At 35.9% G+C, this 19,815-nt stretch overlaps 1 protein-coding gene across 1 annotated transcript in view; it reads left to right on the top strand.

The window, feature by feature from the left end:
- The first annotated feature begins 4,544 nt into the window (after positions 1 to 4,544).
- Positions 4,545 to 19,815, top strand: part of LOC128018732 (inositol 1,4,5-trisphosphate receptor type 3) — a 29,092-nt gene continuing 13,821 nt past the window's right edge. The window contains exons 1-23 of the mRNA XM_052604457.1: positions 4,545 to 4,921; positions 6,084 to 6,154; positions 6,969 to 7,090; positions 7,288 to 7,374; positions 8,795 to 8,953; positions 10,538 to 10,636; positions 10,894 to 10,977; positions 11,125 to 11,271; positions 11,662 to 11,757; positions 11,843 to 11,881; positions 12,463 to 12,602; positions 12,763 to 12,862; positions 13,539 to 13,699; positions 13,821 to 13,962; positions 14,067 to 14,228; positions 14,395 to 14,567; positions 15,914 to 16,033; positions 16,114 to 16,296; positions 16,461 to 16,712; positions 17,146 to 17,290; positions 17,417 to 17,561; positions 19,240 to 19,433; positions 19,514 to 19,634. Of these exons, the coding sequence (XP_052460417.1) occupies positions 4,830 to 4,921; positions 6,084 to 6,154; positions 6,969 to 7,090; positions 7,288 to 7,374; positions 8,795 to 8,953; positions 10,538 to 10,636; positions 10,894 to 10,977; positions 11,125 to 11,271; positions 11,662 to 11,757; positions 11,843 to 11,881; positions 12,463 to 12,602; positions 12,763 to 12,862; positions 13,539 to 13,699; positions 13,821 to 13,962; positions 14,067 to 14,228; positions 14,395 to 14,567; positions 15,914 to 16,033; positions 16,114 to 16,296; positions 16,461 to 16,712; positions 17,146 to 17,290; positions 17,417 to 17,561; positions 19,240 to 19,433; positions 19,514 to 19,634 (3,034 nt within the window). The 5' untranslated portion in view covers positions 4,545 to 4,829. The remainder of the gene's footprint in view (positions 4,922 to 6,083; positions 6,155 to 6,968; positions 7,091 to 7,287; positions 7,375 to 8,794; positions 8,954 to 10,537; positions 10,637 to 10,893; positions 10,978 to 11,124; positions 11,272 to 11,661; positions 11,758 to 11,842; positions 11,882 to 12,462; positions 12,603 to 12,762; positions 12,863 to 13,538; positions 13,700 to 13,820; positions 13,963 to 14,066; positions 14,229 to 14,394; positions 14,568 to 15,913; positions 16,034 to 16,113; positions 16,297 to 16,460; positions 16,713 to 17,145; positions 17,291 to 17,416; positions 17,562 to 19,239; positions 19,434 to 19,513; positions 19,635 to 19,815) is intronic.

Here is a 19,815-nt window from a genome sequence, read left to right as displayed (position 1 = left end):
GCTCTCTTATCAAAGCTATGGATGGCTGCTCCCTCTCAATAGGGGTCCATAGAAGCACACCCCCTTTTGCTGTTCTCCCTCACTGACTGATGGGTGTGATTGCCCTCTGCTGGCATTAAAATGCTGTTTTAAAGCGCTATAATTTCACTACAATTTACTAAACTGAGAGTTTTTAACATTGTTATTAAAGTGCAAGTAAGGAAACTAGTTTTCAAGCTGTGGTGCATTAAAGAGATTAAATAACATAGATAAATGCACATGTTACCAGTCAGAAGTCTGGAATAATTTATTTTTACTTTCAGTGATGCAACCCGCACAGACATAGCTTAAAGAGCACTGAAAAAACAAAATAGTGAAATAAAAATAATTAAAAAGATTGTCTTGTAACAAGCTGATTTATCCTTTTCTGACTAAATGTGAGTTACATTTTTGTGTGTCTTAGAAAACAAAAGAGAGAATTCCTTAGCAAACAGAATGGTTGGCTGAAGAGACAGTACCCCCTCCCCCCACCGGCCCCAATACTTCTGTAAACTTCAATAAGTCAATACACTTTATCCTGGTTAGATAAACTTCTAAACATGGCATGACTCAAGTTATCATGTCTGAACTTCTAGAAATCTAGATTAGAATGGATTAGAAGATTGGATTGCTTCCAGAGAGATTAAATTACATTAAATGTACTTCATTTTTTTTTTTTTTTTTTTTTTTTTGAGCATCTCTATCTGTGTTTGATCTTAATCAGTATGCTATGTGTTGAGTAAAATTTGAGATACAAACACTTTCTTTTATGAATACATTACCTTGGACTGAAAATGCTTTTTTTTTTTTTTTTTCTGCAGCTCCTGCCTGGGGGCTGGGGAGGCCGCAGATAAAAAAAAAAAATAATACAGACACCGATAGCCATAGTTTACACATCAACCTTTCACAGACCACGAGTATTAAAATGAGTAAGTGCACGAAAACTGAACACAGCCAAATGCACTGTGTGCCAAAACGTGTCACCCACACACTTTCAAACTCTTCTGATGTAGTAAACAGTTTGCATGTGTATAATGCTTAGTACAGTAACACTAACAACGTAAGGGTGACATGGTGCTAGTGATTCAGAAATGTCTTCTTTCTCTTCCCTTTTGGGTTGTGCATAATGTATTTGTATGACATCATTCATTAATTTTAAAATATGCCTAATTCTGAAATCCATTATGTTACCAAAGATGTTCACATGCAGAAAGCTAACCTTGTTTGCTCAAGATTATTTGCTCTAGATACAGTATATGACTTAAGAGAATCTGATGTCAATAATATTATTATCTGTTTTTGGTTCTTGATGACTACTTAGCAATGGTTCTCATGGAAATTGGTAATGTAACAGTTTTGTATGTGACTAAATAATTTACTATATTTATTAAAATGTGAAATGCTCTGCATAAGTGTCATCACAGTTCTTTGGACACTAGAGTCAAAGCATTTATGGCTACTAAACTCTGAAGTGTGATGCTTCATGAGCATTAATGTTACTGAAACAGGAAGGAGTGGCACAATTACACATTTTGTGGGTATGAGTGGAGGATAGATTATCTATATGGATGTTATTATCTCTCGGCTCTACACTCACACACGTTCATAGAAAAGCAAAGGGCATCTTACATTTACCACGAAACGTTTCCTAAATATTGATATCCCACCCACATCAGTCAGTAAGTGTCATGTGTGCACATAAGCCATCCTATAAATTAAGATAAAAAATGCATACATTTATATTGTCATAATATTTAGATACTATTTATTTAATGTAATAAATAAAAAGTGGAAAATGAAATATACTCACACTCAGGCCATCCTAGATGAATTATTTTCTTCACCTGAACAGATTTGGATATATTTACCATTTACCATAACATCACTTGCTCCTCTGCAGTGAATGGGTGCAGAATGAGAGTCCAAACATCTGATAGAAACATTGCAATAATCCACAAGTAATCCACAGGTTATCCATACCACTCCAGTCCATCAGTTAACATCTTGTGAGGTGAGAAGCTGCAGGTTTATAAGAAACATCTTGGATGGTCTGAGGGTGATTATGTTTTAAACAAAGTTTCATTTTTGGGTGAACTGTTAATTTAAATACTAATCATATCATCATAATCATATGCAATTACATCACAAAACATTACATTTTGGTGAAGGGACTACAAAACCATAACATAGAATCAAAGTGCTTTAAGATATCTGATACCAACAGGAAATGTAACCTAATACTATTAATGAGGGCATCATTAGTGGTTACTCTGAGAGGGTACTAGAGAATATTTCTGGGTTTTACTCTGCTACATTTACAGGAAATGCATAATGTTTCATATCTGGGGAAAATGCTGATTGCGTTTCGATTTTTCATTATAATGGCAGCGTTATTGAACTCAACAAATCGATGTTTTAAAACTGACAGAGGACATTTTTTGTGGTAATGAAGTTTTCCTCCTGTTTGATAAGTGGGCTGAGGCATTGTAAACGTCTCCCTGTGTCAATAAGGATATGAAGAACAAACTGTAGGTAAAGCTGGAGGATCCTTTGGTCATGTGCCTTAAGTGAGCATAGCATGCACACACACTTCCTAGGTAACACACCCTAACACCCACCTTTTTTTTTTTTTTTTTTGCTCTGTGCTACTCTCAGTTGTTATTTGGCTCATTCTTGAAGGGATTACTTTGAGTATTTATATAGTCATTTACAGCTCATGCAAGTTTTCGTCAGTTTCACCTGACTTTCTGTTAAAAGTCATTAGTATGCAGTCAGCCCAAATCTGTTCATGACCTCACCCTAATAGGGAGATCTGGGCTAAGAGTGAGATTTAACGAGCCGATGGAGGGTAGAAAATAACCTGTAAAATACTGGTTTTGGAGATAATGAGGCCATAGCTAAAGCTAGGAAAAAATCCTTCTATGATGTCAGAAATGTTGTTATGGTTGCATGTGATTTGTTCACCGACTGAAGTGCTAATGAGAATAGAGTCAGCTTTTAGAAAAGCCAGCACTTTAGTTTAATCTCAATTATTGTATTTTAAATAATAACTGTAAAGTTAAAACCTTTGCTAATGTGCAAAGTGGTTTTAAAGTAATATCATGACTGCAGATCTGAAAATGTGTTGCTCAGTTCTGTGACTTCAGCAACACGTCTCACTTGTGTAAATACTGTTGTGCGCCAACATTCCCAAAATATGACAGTAATTACCCAACTAGAGCTTTTACATTTTAATAAGAAACACGGGGTTGTACAAGGAGAGAGAATGGGAAAGTCATAATAAACTTCTAATTGACTTTAAGCGCCAACCAGCAGTGCAAATCTAGCCACAATTGCATCCCATCTCTCCTGAAGCTCGATTTGAATGCAAATTTGCCTGGACAAACGTTTTGAATATGTGGAAACTCAGCTAAACATTCAGAAGTACTTGTTCACAGATGTGATTTTGCATGTCACAGATTTGTGCGTAGGTAGCTTTTCCTGCTGATTGTGTCATTTCCATGGCGAATAATCATTTTATATACCAACTAGACTAAGACATATTGTGACCTTTTCATACATGAATGGAAAGATGGATTGCACCTATTTTAGCTGTGAATCTAAAGCCTCTTAACATAAACCACAACACATCAAAGTGTGAAACTCTCTTGCTATGACTGACAGTACTACACTGAAAAATATAGAGCTGCTGGAGCATTAAATATTTATAAGATTATATTCTTGAAGTCTTTATTATTGCCATTATGCACAAAGACATCACTTGGTGGGTCCAATTGATTTATTGCTGAACTGGCTCATCAAAATGATGAAAAAATTAGATTGTGCATCTATGTTTAAACCAAGAGCCCCTTATTGTGTTGCTTAATATCATGTTTTGTCTCATGAACCAAAGCAGGAAATTTAGTCCAAGTTTATAAAATGAAAGGTTGGGTGTGCCTGTTTTTATAGAAGCCTGTGCCTCAATACAGCTTTCTCATAAAGGAACTTTCTCATACTTGACCTAATCTGACCATTAATATATATATATATTGTAACAAAGCTAGTCAGATTAAATACGAGTTAAAATAACATAATTTATAGAATATAACCTATTAACGGAATTTAATAAAAAGATATTGTGTTATATATCGCAACAGCTACATGGCAAAAAAATAAAAATAAAAAAATAAAATAAAAATAAATAAATATATATATATATAAACTTAAAAATGATAGGTCATAAAACATACTTGTATTTTATATATAATAATTTATTATATATTATTAAATAATCTATAATATATCATTATGTATTTATTTATTTATTTATGTATTTATTTTTGTTTATCTTCGAAACCACAGAGTGAGCGAGTGACGCGAGGCGCCAAATAGCTCATCATCTAATGAACAGGCTCAATGATTGTTTTTAGTTTTCTCTTTCTGTCAGGGCTGTTGGTTACAGCAGGGTCGAGAGAGTGTATTCTTCCACGCGGTGCCTCCCCTACAGGCGTGTTTTGACTTGACAAGGTTGCGCGTGCTTCCTGGTTTGAAGCACTATGACCTCAGGTACGCCGAAAAACTTCAACAACGAGTCCCTTCTGCCACTCGGACCTCTGCGCTTTACATCCCCAGCTGCACATCCAAGTAGGGATTAACTTTCGCAGAGTTTCTCTCCTTTGCATGTTTTCCAGCTCTGCCGGGATGCATTTATACTTCAACTGTGGGTGAAGAGCGTGTCTACACCCGCTTTATCAGGAAGAGTTTGTAAGAAAAGTGTCCGGGCTTTTCAAGATCTGACTCTAACGTACAGGCTGCTGCTGTAAATAGCCAAGATGTCGGATTCAGCGTCCAGTTTTCTGCATGTGGGGGATATTGTCTCCCTGTATGCAGAAGGAACTGTCAATGGTTTTATAAGCACACTGGGGTAAGAGTTTTTCATTGACTTCTTTCTGTCTTCCTGCCTGCCTTCACCTCAGCCAAAGACTCTGCAAAACACACAGCTTTTATGTTTATTTAAAAGAGAAGTAAATCATAGCCATCAGTGTGAAATTTCATGTCTCATCAGTTCAGTTTATTATTAATTGTAGTCTTGAGAACTCAAGATGTTTGTTTTCTTCGCTAGTTGGCTGTACTGTGGCTTACTTTTACACTGAGCTTTGATGTGTTTGAGTTTTTGGGTTTGCAAAAAGATCGAGAGCTGCACACAGGTGTGCAGTTAAGTCACAGTGCAGTTAACAACCTAGAATCACAATTTGAATCATATTTTGAATGATAGTAGGCAGACTGTATGACAGTTATATATTGGCTACTGTAAAGATCTCTATGTATGTGTGTATTATGCAAATTTTATATACTCAGGACATCTCATAAACTTTCTGGTCGACTAGACTTAGCTAAAATATCTATTCAGATGGCTCCGTTTGATGCCCGTGCTCCTAAATAAAAGCACAATCTTGAATTCACATTTACAGTGAAGCCTGTTGGTCATTGAAAGGGAGAGACCTTTTTAGTATTGTTCTCACTATATGAACTTTTCAGACCAAAGTTTACTGTTGGTTTAAGGTCAGGAGGAAACAGCACCCCTGTTTTGGATTCAGGCCAGATGCAAGAACAAAGGAGACGGTCATCTTAAAAAGCAAATGTTATGCAGGAATGGCTCTCTGAAACCGCATTCAGAAGTGTCCAGGGTTTTTCCTTGGGCTGTTTCAGCCATTCAGGCTCGCACGTGTCTTATTGAACTGGCGTGGCAGCCTATAAACATGTTTTAACCTGTTTCCTAGAAACCCTCAAAGGCTGCTGTATTTAGTTGCAGGCTAGCCTAGGGGTATTATTGAATAGGATTGCATATCTATAATATGACATAATTAGACCTTAAAGGCGCTTTGGCAAAGCATTATTATTTAAAGTATTTAGCAGGATGTCCACCAGAAGTCTGTAGAAATGAAGAAATTGTTCCAGGCCAGGACTGAAGTGCTTTAAGAGTTCATCGTGACACATAAATCTTTATGACCACTGATACTGATATGCCTCTCGAAGGCTTTGTAGAATCGTTTTATTGAGTGTGAGCCTTGTGTTTACCTTCCCAGGCTGGTGGATGACCGTTGTGTCGTGGAGCCAGCAGGTGGAGATCTAGACAACCCTCCCAAAAAATTCAGAGGTATTTTATAGTTTTTAAAATAATGTTATTCCAGAATGATTATTACATACTGTAACTCTGTGGAAGTCTTGATGCTGAATGGTAAGTCGTGCATACAACCTTTCATTGATAGCTAGACGTTTGTGGTCCCCAGAGAGAAATTAAATATTAGAAGACATTTGACATTTTAGCTAAATATGCTACCTACAGGAACTAGTCTGACTAGTCTGTGTAATAGCTTGAATTGCAGATTAATCATAATATATTAAGAAATACTGTATTGTTCCAGTGTTTGTTTTGTTGCAAGGCCAGTTGTTTTCTAAATATAATAAACTAATGAAATAAATGTAATTTGTTTTAATTTGATTAAAACTATTTTATTTGTTTCAGCTACCCATGACAACAGTGGTTCAGTCAGTCATTTCACAAATATGAAAAAGTATGGCTGGGTTTGAGTTACCTGGTATTGCTAGGTTTTATTTATTTAGTCCTATTGAGCAAACTGCTATTTACGTTGGTAACTAACTGGGTCAACAATGCAGTGAAGTAACCTCAAACCATAACCTCCCCAACCCATTAAGTTCAGATCTGATCTGCAGATGATTCAAAAGTTTAGTTGCAAATACAAAATTATTTTGTCCCATCCAAAGCAAATTTTAAGTATTAAGATATAATGAATAAAATCAGTATTTAGAGACTTTATTGGTCTCACAAGAACAGTGTCAACAAATAAAAATAAAATAAAATTCACATTTTCCAAACCAGGTATGCAAACAGCTGATACAAATTAATTCATTATTTATTTATTCAGTATTTTTTATTATTTTTTATCTAGACTGCCTCTTTAAGGTTTATCCCATGAACCGATATTCTGCCCAGAAACAGTTCTGGAAGGCTAAACAGGCAAAGCACGAAAAGGATAAGATTGGAGACATGGTGCTTCTTCAGAAATTGCAAGTAAGTCACAAACAATTCTGTTGAATTTAGATCGACAACAGAATTCGCTTTTTGGTTTTTAATTACAGCTGTGAGCAAAGAGAAATCTGATGGATTTATTAACATGTTTGCCATGACAAATTTCATATGATGATTGACATTTGAACTGCCTGCAGTTCTTTGTTACTCATTTGTTTTTGTTTTGGCTCGTATCAAAGCATGCAGCTAATCTGGAACAAAAGCAGAATGAAGCTGAGAACAAAAAGGTCCATGGGGATGTGATAAAATATGGCAATGTCATTCAGGTGAGAATCAGCATTTAGAAAAAAATGATACCTGTTAATTAGTTGCTAATGCAGTCAGTGTGATCTGAAGTTTTTTTTACAGGCTGTTTGTCCATAAATACATCTTGGCTGATTTTTTGTTTGTTTTTATAAGTCACGTAAGAAAAGTATATTTGCCCCCCAAACATTTCTTCATGAAATTGTAGCTCCATTTTATAATTAAGTTAAAACCCACAAGATCAGGAGAGGTTTTGTAAGGTTATGTAAAGAAATCGCTGTCTTGTCCCGACAGATAGACCTAAGTGCAAAACCATTCAATCCCTTTTAAAGAGGAGTAGAAATGTGCAGTTCTGTGATGTAAACCTTGGTTCTGGATACAAAAGATTGAGAATGATCCTAGTCACCCAACGTAATCATGCTTTTCATTCAAGATTCAAGGTGCACCACTTACTATAGCCTCTACAAAAATAAAGAGTTATTATTTGAAATTTTTAGCTGTAAAAAAAAAATGCTTCTGTAAAAATGCTTCTGTAAAAATGTCCACTTTTCTGAAAAGTGGATGGTTTCTTTTTTTTAGAATAGGTCAGTGTAAATGGCTAGACATGGTCTGTACGACATTTGGAGCTGGGTTAGTAATATTAGCTGGAAATCTTTTGAATAAAGATAGATAACACAGACAAATATTTAGTTTCTTTGGAATCATATGCTTCAATGACATTTTTCCAAGTATGTGTATAAATAAACTTAAGAAAGTCACTGTAGATTTTTTGTTGACTTATGTAGACATGCTGAGTTTGTCAATGGGTCACAGCTATAAACGCACATCTTTATCTTAGCAAAAAAGAAATGTGTTTCCTCCCTGGTAGTGACGTCAGTTACAGATAATTGCCTACAGCAATGCTACACTATAGGAAACAAAGTCTTTTCCTGTGACTTTAGGGTATCCTAAAATAAATAGGAGCTTCCCATGTCCAGTGATTCCTATGGGCCAACATGCATTTATTTAATTTTTTTATTTTAGCCAGTGGCAGAGAAGGTGCTAGCATATTATAACATACCCATTCAAGATATTTGCAAAGTCTTTTTTTAGTTAAAAAGGAAGTACTTTCTTCCTAAGAAGCTCTGTAGTAAGTGCAGCGCTGTGGAAATAAGCAATCAACCACAAAGGCTGTGTGGTAAAGTGAGAGGGTGTTTTCGGCACGATGGTCTCAAATGACTTGCATTTATAAGTCACAACAAAATGATTTAAGATGCATACATTCAGTAAATAATTTAGTTTGTTAATCCAAATCATTATAGTTCTTTCGCCAAGTAATAAAGTGTCTTATTCGTATCACCAATCGCAATCTTGTTTTTTAGAGCCTAGACTGTCCTTTTTATATTTAAGAGAGAGTTTACAGAATAAAAGTGTTTATTCTAATCAATGTTCATGTGTTTTCAGCTCCTGCACATGAAGAGCAACAAGTACTTGACAGTGAATAAGCGTCTTCCAGCGTTGCTGGAGAAGAACGCAATGCGTGTCACTCTTGATGGGACGGGGAATGAGGGATCTTGGCTTTTCATCCAACCTTTCTGGAAGCTCAGAGCCAATGGAGACAATGTAAATCACACATGCATATGCAAGCACACAAGAAACACAGAAGTCACATAATATAAACTAGGCCTGTCACAATATCAACTTTTTGTTGTGTGATATATTGCCACAGATATAATAACAATAAAGAAAGAAAATTGTAATTTTAAGACCATTTTATGCAACTGAACATATATATTCATAATATAAAAGCATAATAATGCAAGAAGGCTGACACACTTGCAATTCTTAAGAATATTTAGATCATATAAATTAATTATTAAAATATTAGATAGCTTAAAAAACTTCATTTTCTAACAAAAAGTGCAAGGTAACTTCAAGAAAAAAAAAGACATATTCACAAATAACTCGAACTATATTTTTTCCATTTACAGATTTTTCCCGGACTTTCTTTTTTCTGTCAATTAAGGGTGCACAGTATTGCTGTAAAACACAGCAGTCTACTTAGCAGTCAGATGTCCGTATGCATGAAGGCACAGATCCATAAACAAGGCCATTTTTAGTTAATTTGAACTAGTACCAACTTATGCACAAGAAAATGCAAAAAACACAGGTGCAAGTGAAATGCAAAATACATGGTGACATAAATTTTTTAGGTAAATATAATGGGCACTATTGCGTCACCAAAAATGATTGTGGTCACCCCAAAATAAGATTAAGAACTAGAAATTTGCATGAAGTTGAAGCAGTTTTTAAATCTAAATTAAAATTAAAACCATAAAAAAACCCATTTTCATTACTTGAAGTAAAATAAACATTAACTGAAATAAAATATAAAACCCTTTTTATTCAGCTAGTTTCCAAGGCAACATTTCTCATTATAATTGATCTTAACATTATGTAATAAAATAACTGAAATTAAATGTATTTACAACATGAAAAAATCCCAAAACAAAATTACTGAAACTTAAAAAAAATGAAAACACACACACAAAAAATTTAAATATATAATAGTAATGCTATGATACTAAAATAGCACTGCTTCACCACAGCTTCTGTGACTAATGTGAAAATAATGTACCAGTGTAAAAATATAAAAATGACTTAAATATTTACATTATGCAGTATTTGTTTAATTTGTGATTATTTGAATACATTAATGTAATTTTTTACTTTAATACATAAAAATACCGCATTTATGATAGAAAATTATAGAAAGGAAAAATAACAGAAAATAACATCCAGATTATTTTCATGACACAATGTTGTAAATCTTTGTAAACAACATCAGTTTTCTGTGTGTAAAAGGCTTTTTACATGTTTCGCAGTTTAACCTTGCATGCTTTTTGAGATTCAACTTTATCCCTATATAGATACGGCATATTTACCTGCACACCTAATTACACATCATAGTTTATACGAAGATAGACACACATACTCTGTGCATACAACCAACGTACACACTCACCAAGTTAGGGAAATGCATGCAAATGACCCTATATACATATAAACAGGTTTACCGAGCTAATCCGAATTTAAATGCTTCTCCCTTGTGTAAACTGATAGTGATGTACATATTTGCTTTTCAGATGTCTGTGGCTGTGACAGTCATATTGAACCCCTCACTGAATCGTTTAATCTCCATTTCAGGTGGTAGTTGGAGATAAGGTGATCCTGAATCCTGTGAATGCTGGACAGCCTCTCCATGCCAGTAGTTATGAGCTTCCCGATCACCCAGGGTGCAAAGAGGTGGGCCAGTTTGAAAAGACATGGATCAGTTTGCCTTGAAGTTGTTTGTTAACATGACTGTGAAGTAGACACATGGATTGTGGTGATTGTAAGCTGCCAAATAGATACATTTACTGACAACTAGTAGTTGTCAGTTTTCCAAAATGTACATGCTTTCTGAGATTAGTAATGCTTCTGTGAAGGATAGTCAGCAAAATAAGCTGAAATAAGTGCTGTGTGCCATTTGTCTTTTTATAATGTAAGACTGCCCCCTACAGATCAATTCAGTCAACAGCAACACCAGCTGGAAGATCAGTCTGTTTATGATGTTCAGTGACCACAAAGATGAAGTCCTTAAGGGGGTAAGTGCAACGATCACATGCAAAAGTCATTGTTGCAAACCTGTACTGTAGTTCATGTAGATCAAGGTTTATGATATACAGCCAAAGCCAAGGCAGTTATGTTGACGTCTCATAAAAAAAAGTCATATTCATGCTGTTCGTGCATAGGGAGACGTGGTGAGGCTCTTCCACGCAGAACAGGAGAAGTTTCTGACCTGTGATGAGTACAAGTCTAAGCTGCATGTGTTCCTGCGCACAACTCTGCGTCAGTCTGCTACTTCAGCCACCAGCTCCAATGCATTATGGGAGGTTGAGGTAAGAGCCTCCTCATAGATTGATTCAGCAGATTTCCTGCAGTTAATGTCAGGATTTAGATTCAGATGTGTGTCGTACTATATCCTCAAAAGAGCCAAATATATTATACAAAACAACGAATTTGCATTATAATTATAATTGTATTCAAAATGGATTACTGTTAATATATTAACTGTTTTTAACTTCTTTGATGCTTTTATTTATTTAGTATGCCATGTGGCATTTAAAAAAAAAAACTGTTGTTTAATTATTTTTATATGATGTGAAGTTGAAATCATGATAGATCAATTCTAATCAAGATTAAATGATCACAATTGTCTTTTTTTATGCGGAGGTGGAAAGGTGCCTCCATAGTGACCTAATGTTGGGTTGTTTGCTTGTTGGTTGTAGGTGGTTCACCATGATCCATGCCGTGGAGGAGCAGGACATTGGAACAGCCTTTACCGATTCAAACACTTGGCCACAGGAAACTATCTTGCTGCTGAGGTAAATCCCTCCACATTTATTGCAACCTGATATGTGGTTTAATAATATTAGAATACCTTATTTACATGAATGATTTGTGTTGCAGGAGAATCCAGGTTATAAAGAAAACAGCAATGATATAGAGGTAGGTGTGACTTGTTGCTATATGGCATGGTAACACATGGAACAACTTTCTGGTTGACATCTCACTGTAAGACTTGGATCAGGAGTTCACGAGAAGTTAAAAATTAGATGCAAAGACTGTTCCTATCTTACCGTATTTTCCCGACTATAAGTCGCACTTTTTTTCATAGTTTGGCTGGTCCTGCGACTTATAGTCAGGTGCGACTTATTTATCAAAATTAATTTGACATGAACCAAGAGAAATAAACTAACAGAAAACATTACCGTCTACAGCCCCGAGAGGGCGCTCTATGCTACCAGAGATGCTGCTCAGTGCTCCTGTAGTCTACACTAAGCAGCATATAGTGCCCTCTCGTGGCTGTAGACGGTAATGTTTTCTCTTGGTTCTTGGGTCTAAATAAATGCGATTTATAATCCGGTGCGATTTATATATGTTTTTTTTTCCTCGTCATGACGTATTTTTTGACTGATGCGACTTGTACTCAGGTGCGACTTATAGTCCGAAAAATACGGTATGTGTTCTGAAAAGTGTTCTGAAACCTTTTCTCCCAGAAAGTCTCTGACTTGTTACTATGCCTGTAGGTGGATAGTAGCCGTATAAAGAGAAGCCTAGGAGAGAGGATAAAATACAAGCTAGTTGCAGTGCCTCATGGGAATGACATCGCCTCTCTGTTTGAGCTGGACCCCACCACACTGCAGAAGACTGATTCGTTTGTGCCACGGTATTCAATGCTATCCTGTACTCTCTCTTTCTCTCTCTCTCTCTCTCTCTCTCTCTCTCTCTATTTGTCTTGCTGCATCCTGTGGGATAAATGAATTTGTTTGATAAAAAACTTGTTTAACGGATTCCTCCTGCATATTCATCTTCTTGATTTCCAACAGAAATTCTTATGTTCGATTCCGTCACCTGTGCACAAACACTTGGATCCAAAGCACCAACATTCCCATCGACATTGATGAGGAGAGACCCATTCGATTAATGGTGAAAATCTTTCTCCCTATGTATAGTCTGTGTAAACGCAACTTCTTAATTTAGATTTTTTTTTATATTTATGTCCAAAGTATTTATTTAATTTTAGAATTAAAACATAAGTTGTATGTTTTACTACAGATTTAATTAATTAATTAATATATAATAAGTGTTGTATATCACAGTTTAATAGTTAGTTAATTTTATTGCATTATCGCTTAAATATTTGGGGTCAGTCATATTTTAAAAATGTTTTTTAAAGCAATCTCTTATGCCCAGGCTACATTTGATAAAAAAATACATTCCATATAATAATTTTGTCAAAAATTATTACAATTTAAATTCTTTTTGTATTTTGATATATTTACCTTACTAATTTTTTTTTATGTTATTATATTTATTTTAATATTTGTGTACTTAATGCTTAATACATTTTTTACATTAAACATTTTTAATTTATACCTCTGGTGATAAAGCTGAATAACATTTTTTTTGTAGTTTTAATATGCTGATTTGGCCCTCAAGTAACATTTCTTATTTTTATCAATGTTGAAACGCTTGAGCTGCTTAATATTTTTGTGTAAAATGCATTTATTTCAGGATTCTTTGATGAACAGAACCACATTTATTTCTCTAAATGTTTATTTTAGTTTTCACTTTTTCCTTCTCTCTCTTCTTCTTCTGCTAGCTGGGCACCTGCCCCACCAAAGAGGATAAGGAAGCCTTTGCCATTGTCTCTGTGCCGGTCATGGAGATTAGAGATCTAGATTTTGCGAATGATGCCAGCTACATGTTGAGCACCGTAGTCGACAAGTTCACCTCCGGTTTCCTCAGTCCTAATGACAGAAGGTAGATTTGAAAGTACACACAAGCACCAAACCAGAGTCTCAGCCTGAGGTTTTATGTCCTTAACCGCTGTGGTTTTTACTTTGTGCTATGCCAGAGCTTCATGCACTCTCTCTATTCACAGGTATGCCATTAAACTGCTGGAGGATGTGGTTTTCTTTGTCGTTGATCAGTTTAACAATGGCCAGCCAGCCCTGGAGGTGACCATGAACAAGCCCAACCGAGAGAGACAGAAACTTATGAGAGAGCAGAACATTCTCAAACAGGTCTGATTTTAATGATTAGAAAACTACAATGTGTCTACAGTTGAAGCGTCTTTGTTGGTGAACGATCTAATCTCTTAAGACTTGCTGTCTCTTTTTCTGCTTAGATATTTGGGATCATTAAAGGCCCATTTAAACAGAGGGGCACTGAGCCGCCTCTGCTAACGTTAGATGAGCTGTCTGACCAGAAATACGCCCCCTATCAATACATGCTGAGACTGTGCTACAGGGTGCTGCGTCATTCACAAGAAGACTACCGAAAAAATCAGGTACTCCAATGCATGCACAGGTGCTCAAGGATGGTTTAGAACACCGGGACATTACAAAAAGCCGTGAGGTTGAATGTTGAAATTGTACGAATGGCAATCAGACGTCCTGTCACTCTAGAAAGAGCCACAAGAAATCAGCATTCAGAGATGGGGATTTGTCTTACAGGAGCACATAGCCAAGCAGTTTGGAATGATGCAGTCTCAGATCGGCTATGATATTTTGGCTGAGGACACCATCACAGCCCTGCTACACAACAACCGCAAACTGCTGGAGAAACATATCACTAAAACCGAGGTGGAGACTTTCGTCAGTCTGGTTCGTAAGAACAGGGAGCCCAGGTTAGTGTTTCCATTAGATGAAACTTAAAATTATACATTTTAAAATTGTGGGTTAAAGGTCTGGAAAAGTAATGGATATTAATACAATCTTTAAAGTTATAGACGTTTGTTTTGCTAGGGTTAAAAATGCTCATTAGGAGACGTGTAGTGTTAAAAGAATTTAAATTGGCTGGAAAAGTCATTAAAAGTAATTGGACAAATTATATGGTAATTAATTTATTGGTCAATTTTATAGCTTTCCTGCATTATTTATTTATTTATTTATTTATTTATTGCTGTGTCAAAGTAAAAGCTCAATGGTTCAACATTTGAAAGCAAAAAGTTTTAAGACTGACAAAAAATGACAATTGTAATTCGGGCTGGTCAAGTTAACGTGTTGTTATTGCACAGGAGGGGATGCTCCCGATCAAAATATTTAGGCTTAGCATAAACATTCACAAACCACTGTCCACTGTTATTTTTAACAGAAAAGAATACAACGAGCTTGTAATCATGACTTTATATGTTGGAAATAGGAAGTTTCCAATAGCACATGAAGAGAGCAGAGAAGCGCTCTCACTCAACACAGTGGAGCGAAATTGGTTTGTTAACTTTGTGGATTATTATTTTGAGTCGTATGGGATGTGGTAACTAATATATCTATTGCTTTTGCCGCTCAGAAATATTCACACAATCATGCAGCACTTATCAGAAGATCTGCACTCTGGTGTGGTTAGCGCTCACTCACTGATCTATATCTGAACTGTGCTCTTGCACACCTCTTCCAACCGAGCCAGGGACTGCTAAATGTAGCAATCACACTAGTCAAACGAATCAGGCTTTTGGGGTCAAACATACTCCGCCACAGTTAAGATTGCCTAGTGTGAGCACTCCACAATTATTCTCCTGCATCCCGCACTCGCGCTGCACTCTGCAGAGATGGGGCCTGTGATCATGCAGGTCTCTAAGGCTCTGGACTCTTTACAAACTATAAAATATTTTAACAAATAGTGACAAATAGCTTGTCTTATATTTCATTTAATTACATTATTGTTATAAGTTGAGATTGTTGTGATAAGTTTTTAGATTGCTACTATGTAAAAGGAACACTGTTGTAAAAAGCACCTTATTTGTTTAAAGTGTTTGCAAACCAAATGTTGTTAGACTTTTGTTCATATAGCAGTGGGCCTACTTTTAAAACAATACACTACTTTTGAATGCATTATTAGTTTTGTGCATAACAATGCAATTAATTCCGATTAATCACAGACAATAATGCGATTTAATTATTTATTAAATATTTGCCATAGCTTTTAACATGCCTTTGTATGTAAATGTCTATTCCATGTTGATGTTTTGATTTCCAGGTTTCTTGACTATCTGTCAGACTTGTGCGTGTCCAATAATGTTGCGATCCCAGTAACTCAAGAGCTGATATGTAAATGTGTGCTGGATGCCAAAAACCAGGATATTCTCATGAAAACTGAGTAAGTAAATTGAAGAAAAATAGTGTAATGTGTCTCGGGTTATGTGCTCATGTGAATTCTTCCTGTGCGTGTTTGTGAAGGCGGCGAGCCGCTAAGGACACACATCACACCTCGGAGTATATGGAAGAGTTTGGAGAGGAGGATGAAGTTTGGCTGATTTGGTCTGAGAAGGAGAACGAGACGCATGAGAAGAGCATTCGACAGCTTGCCCAAGAGGCCCGGCAAGGGAATGTGCATGATGAAAATGTGCTGACATATTACAGGTAATAAAAACAATTCAGTTGTTTAAACCCATTTTAAACATAAATGGAATGCTGCAATAATAAAATAATCTCTTTGTGTATAGATTTATATTTAAATGGCCATGAACATGGACATTAATTCTTTAAAAATCATCTGCACTAATATATTGTTGTTGTTTTTTCAGGTACCAGCTCAAACTGTTTGCACGAATGTGTTTTGATCGCCAGTATCTGGCCATAGATGAGATCTCAAAGCAGCTGGATGTGGAGCTGATTTCCCTCTGCATGATGGATGAGGCTCTTCCCTTTGACCTGCGGGCGTCTTTCTGTAGACTCATGCTACATGCACACGTCGACCGTGACCCTCAGGAGCTTGTGACACCCATCAAGTTTGCTCGCTTGTGGGCAGAGATCCCCACTTCTATCAGCATCAAAGAGTGTGTTCACATACCCCCACAATCACCTTCTGTATGACTTAATATTGAAATGTTTAAACCTTGCTCAGCTACACTACCATTCATCATCTATCATTTTTTTTGTCTTTTAAGATCATCCAGACTGTATTTATTTGATCAAAATACAGTTAAAAAGAGTAATATTGTGAAATTTTCAAACAATTTAATATAACTGTTTTGTATTTTTTATATATTTTAAAATGTGATTTATTCTGTGATGGCAAAGCTGAATTTTCAGCAGCCATTACGCCAGTCTTAAGTCACATGATCCTTCAGAAATAAAATGCTGAATAAAAGTATTCATAATAACCCAAAACTTTTAATAGGTAGATTATGTAAAGACAGACTTTTTATTTTTTGCATATAATCACTATTTAAGCAATAAAAGGTGTAATTATGGTATTTTTTGTTATAGTTATGACTCTCATTTGGACTATTCACGAGACAATAAAAAGAACAAGTTTGCCAATACGATGGCTTTTATGGAGGAGTACCTCAACAATGTTCTCATTGATGACCTACCTTTTGCCAATGAGGAGAAAAACAAGCTAACATATGAGGTACAGTTATATGTTATATATTAAAATTAAATATCAAGATGACATGCTTTAACATGTAAATGTCAGTGTAAACATTAATATTCCTTAATCACATTTACACCTTTGCTTCATTTACATTGTTTGTAGGTGGTGAGCTTGGCGAGACATCTCATCTACTTTGGATTCTACAGTTTTTTTGAGCTTCTGAGGTTGACTCGCACTCTCCTGGGAATCGTAGACTGTACTCCGAGTAATGCTAATGTCAACCCAATGTTTACTGATGATGGCAGTGGTTAGTATTAAAAATGTAGATTTTTATATACATATAGGTTCCAGACTGTGAATAAAAATATATAAGTTTTTGCACCAAATTGTAAATAAATCTAATGCTCACAACAAAGTCTGTCATCACAAACAAATAGTATATTTCTAAAAATTCTATACAATATTTAGAATATATATATATATATATATATATATATATATATATATATATATATATATATATACCATATTTTTCGGACTATAAGTCGAACCTGAGTATAAGTCGCATCAGTCCAAAAATACGTCATGATGAGGAAAAAAACATATGTAAGTCGCACTGGACTTTAAGTCGCATTTATTTAGAACCAATAGAAAACATTACCATCTACAGCCACGAGAGGGCGCTCTATGTCTTCAGTGTAGACTACAGGAGCACTGAGCAGCACAGAGCGCCCTCTTGCGGCTGGAGACGGTAATGTTTTCTATTGGTTCATTTATCTAGTTCATTTCTCTTGGTTCATGTTAAATTAATTTTGATAAATAAGTCGCACCTGACTATAAGTCGCAGGACCCGCCAAAGTATGAAAAAAAGTGTGACTTATAGTCCGGAAAATACGGTATATATATATATATATATATATATTAGTTTTGGGCATATTTTTTTTTTATTAAGATGAATATCCCTGTAATCTTGGAATTAATCTAGATTAAATGGCTCATTTGAATTCTGCCGAAGGCTTTCAGAGAATGTAGGCTACCCAAATAAAATAATGACTAAAAGTAACGTTGTCTTTGAGAACAGATTTCTCAAAACAGGTGGTGCATTAGACCAGGGGCTCATCTCCTGTTTCCAAAATGCATCACAAAGTGCTTGAGAAAGCTGTAAATGAATTTCACACATAATCCGTCAGCAGTGGGTATGCTTTGCATATTTTTTTTTACTCACCCATGTTAACGAATTCCAGCGTTCACGCGTTTGTGGTCCGTCAGTGTGTTCCAGGAGCGTTGTGTCTGCAGCAGTGCAGCGATTGTTTACGTACCGAGTAGTGGACTGCAAATGCATCTTGTGTGAAAGCACAATGAGTATGAGCCGTGCTGCTTCAGCACCACATATGTAACGCACACAGACTGCATACGCTCTGCAGACGGATTATGTGTGAAACAGGCATTCGTCTCGTTGAGGTTTCCATTGGGAAGCTTCTTTAAAAAAAAAAAAAAATCCCTGAAGCAAACCCGGCGGCATCTTAGCTGCATTCATGTTAGCATGTCACGTGGTAATTAGGTAATTTCACAGTAGGCATACACAAAGGTTTAAAGACTCGTTCTCGCCCCAAAATATCAAGGTGAAAGTCATAATAGCTCGCGTAGTATAGACCCAGCTCCCAACCCAACTTTGAGAATAGATTAACGGTGATATTTTTCATAAATTATATTTTTCATAAATGAGCATTTATGAAAATGATTTCATAAATGCTCCTGATATTTTTCGCAGCACGTTGACGCCGATAACGGCCCACCACTAATATATATATATTTTGAATTAAAATGCATTTTTATTGAGCAATTATGTAATGTGTCTGCTAAAGTAATTTGCCTCCTAAAGTTAAATTTTAAGAACCAATATCTGCATGTTAATTTTTTATGTCTAGAGTGTATATATTGATTATTTGTCCAAAATGGCCAATAAAACTGTTTCATCTTCCTAGGTAAGAACGTCAGGCGCTCTATTCATGGCATGGGGCAGATAATGTCCACCATGGTGCTAAACAGGAAGCCATCCATTTTCTCTGGCTCTGGTCGTCCTGGTGCTCTAGATAGCCAGGCTGGCAGTAAAGATAGCATTGACACACAGGACATCACCGTCATGGACACCAAACTGAAGATCCTGGAGATATTACAGGTAGATGCAGTCGAAGATGGCAACAGCTTTATGCTGTCAGTGCTGGCAATATCTAAATCTCCTTCTACTGGTTTGTGCAGTTCATCCTCAGTGTACGTCTGGACTATCGGCTTTCCTTCCTGCTCTCTGTCTTCAAAAAGGAGTTTGTGGATGTTTATCCTATGGGTGATGCAGATGCAACTCATCATACGGAGCAGGAGGGTAATGATGTTTAGATACATACTGAACTCTTGTTATTGTCAGAACCTAACTACTAATCAAATAACATTTATAATAATAATATAATCATTTAACAATCTCTAAAATTACATCATAATCAAATAACAACATGATTCTTCCTTTCTTCCATGTACTAATCCCTCTACTCTATTTTTCATCTTTG

The sequence above is a fragment of the Carassius gibelio genome, chromosome A8 (assembly GCF_023724105.1).
Source record: "Carassius gibelio isolate Cgi1373 ecotype wild population from Czech Republic chromosome A8, carGib1.2-hapl.c, whole genome shotgun sequence".
Lineage (NCBI taxonomy): Eukaryota > Metazoa > Chordata > Actinopteri > Cypriniformes > Cyprinidae > Carassius > Carassius gibelio.
Note: the sequence above shows the minus strand (reverse complement) of the source record. Positions and strands in the feature narration are given on the sequence as shown.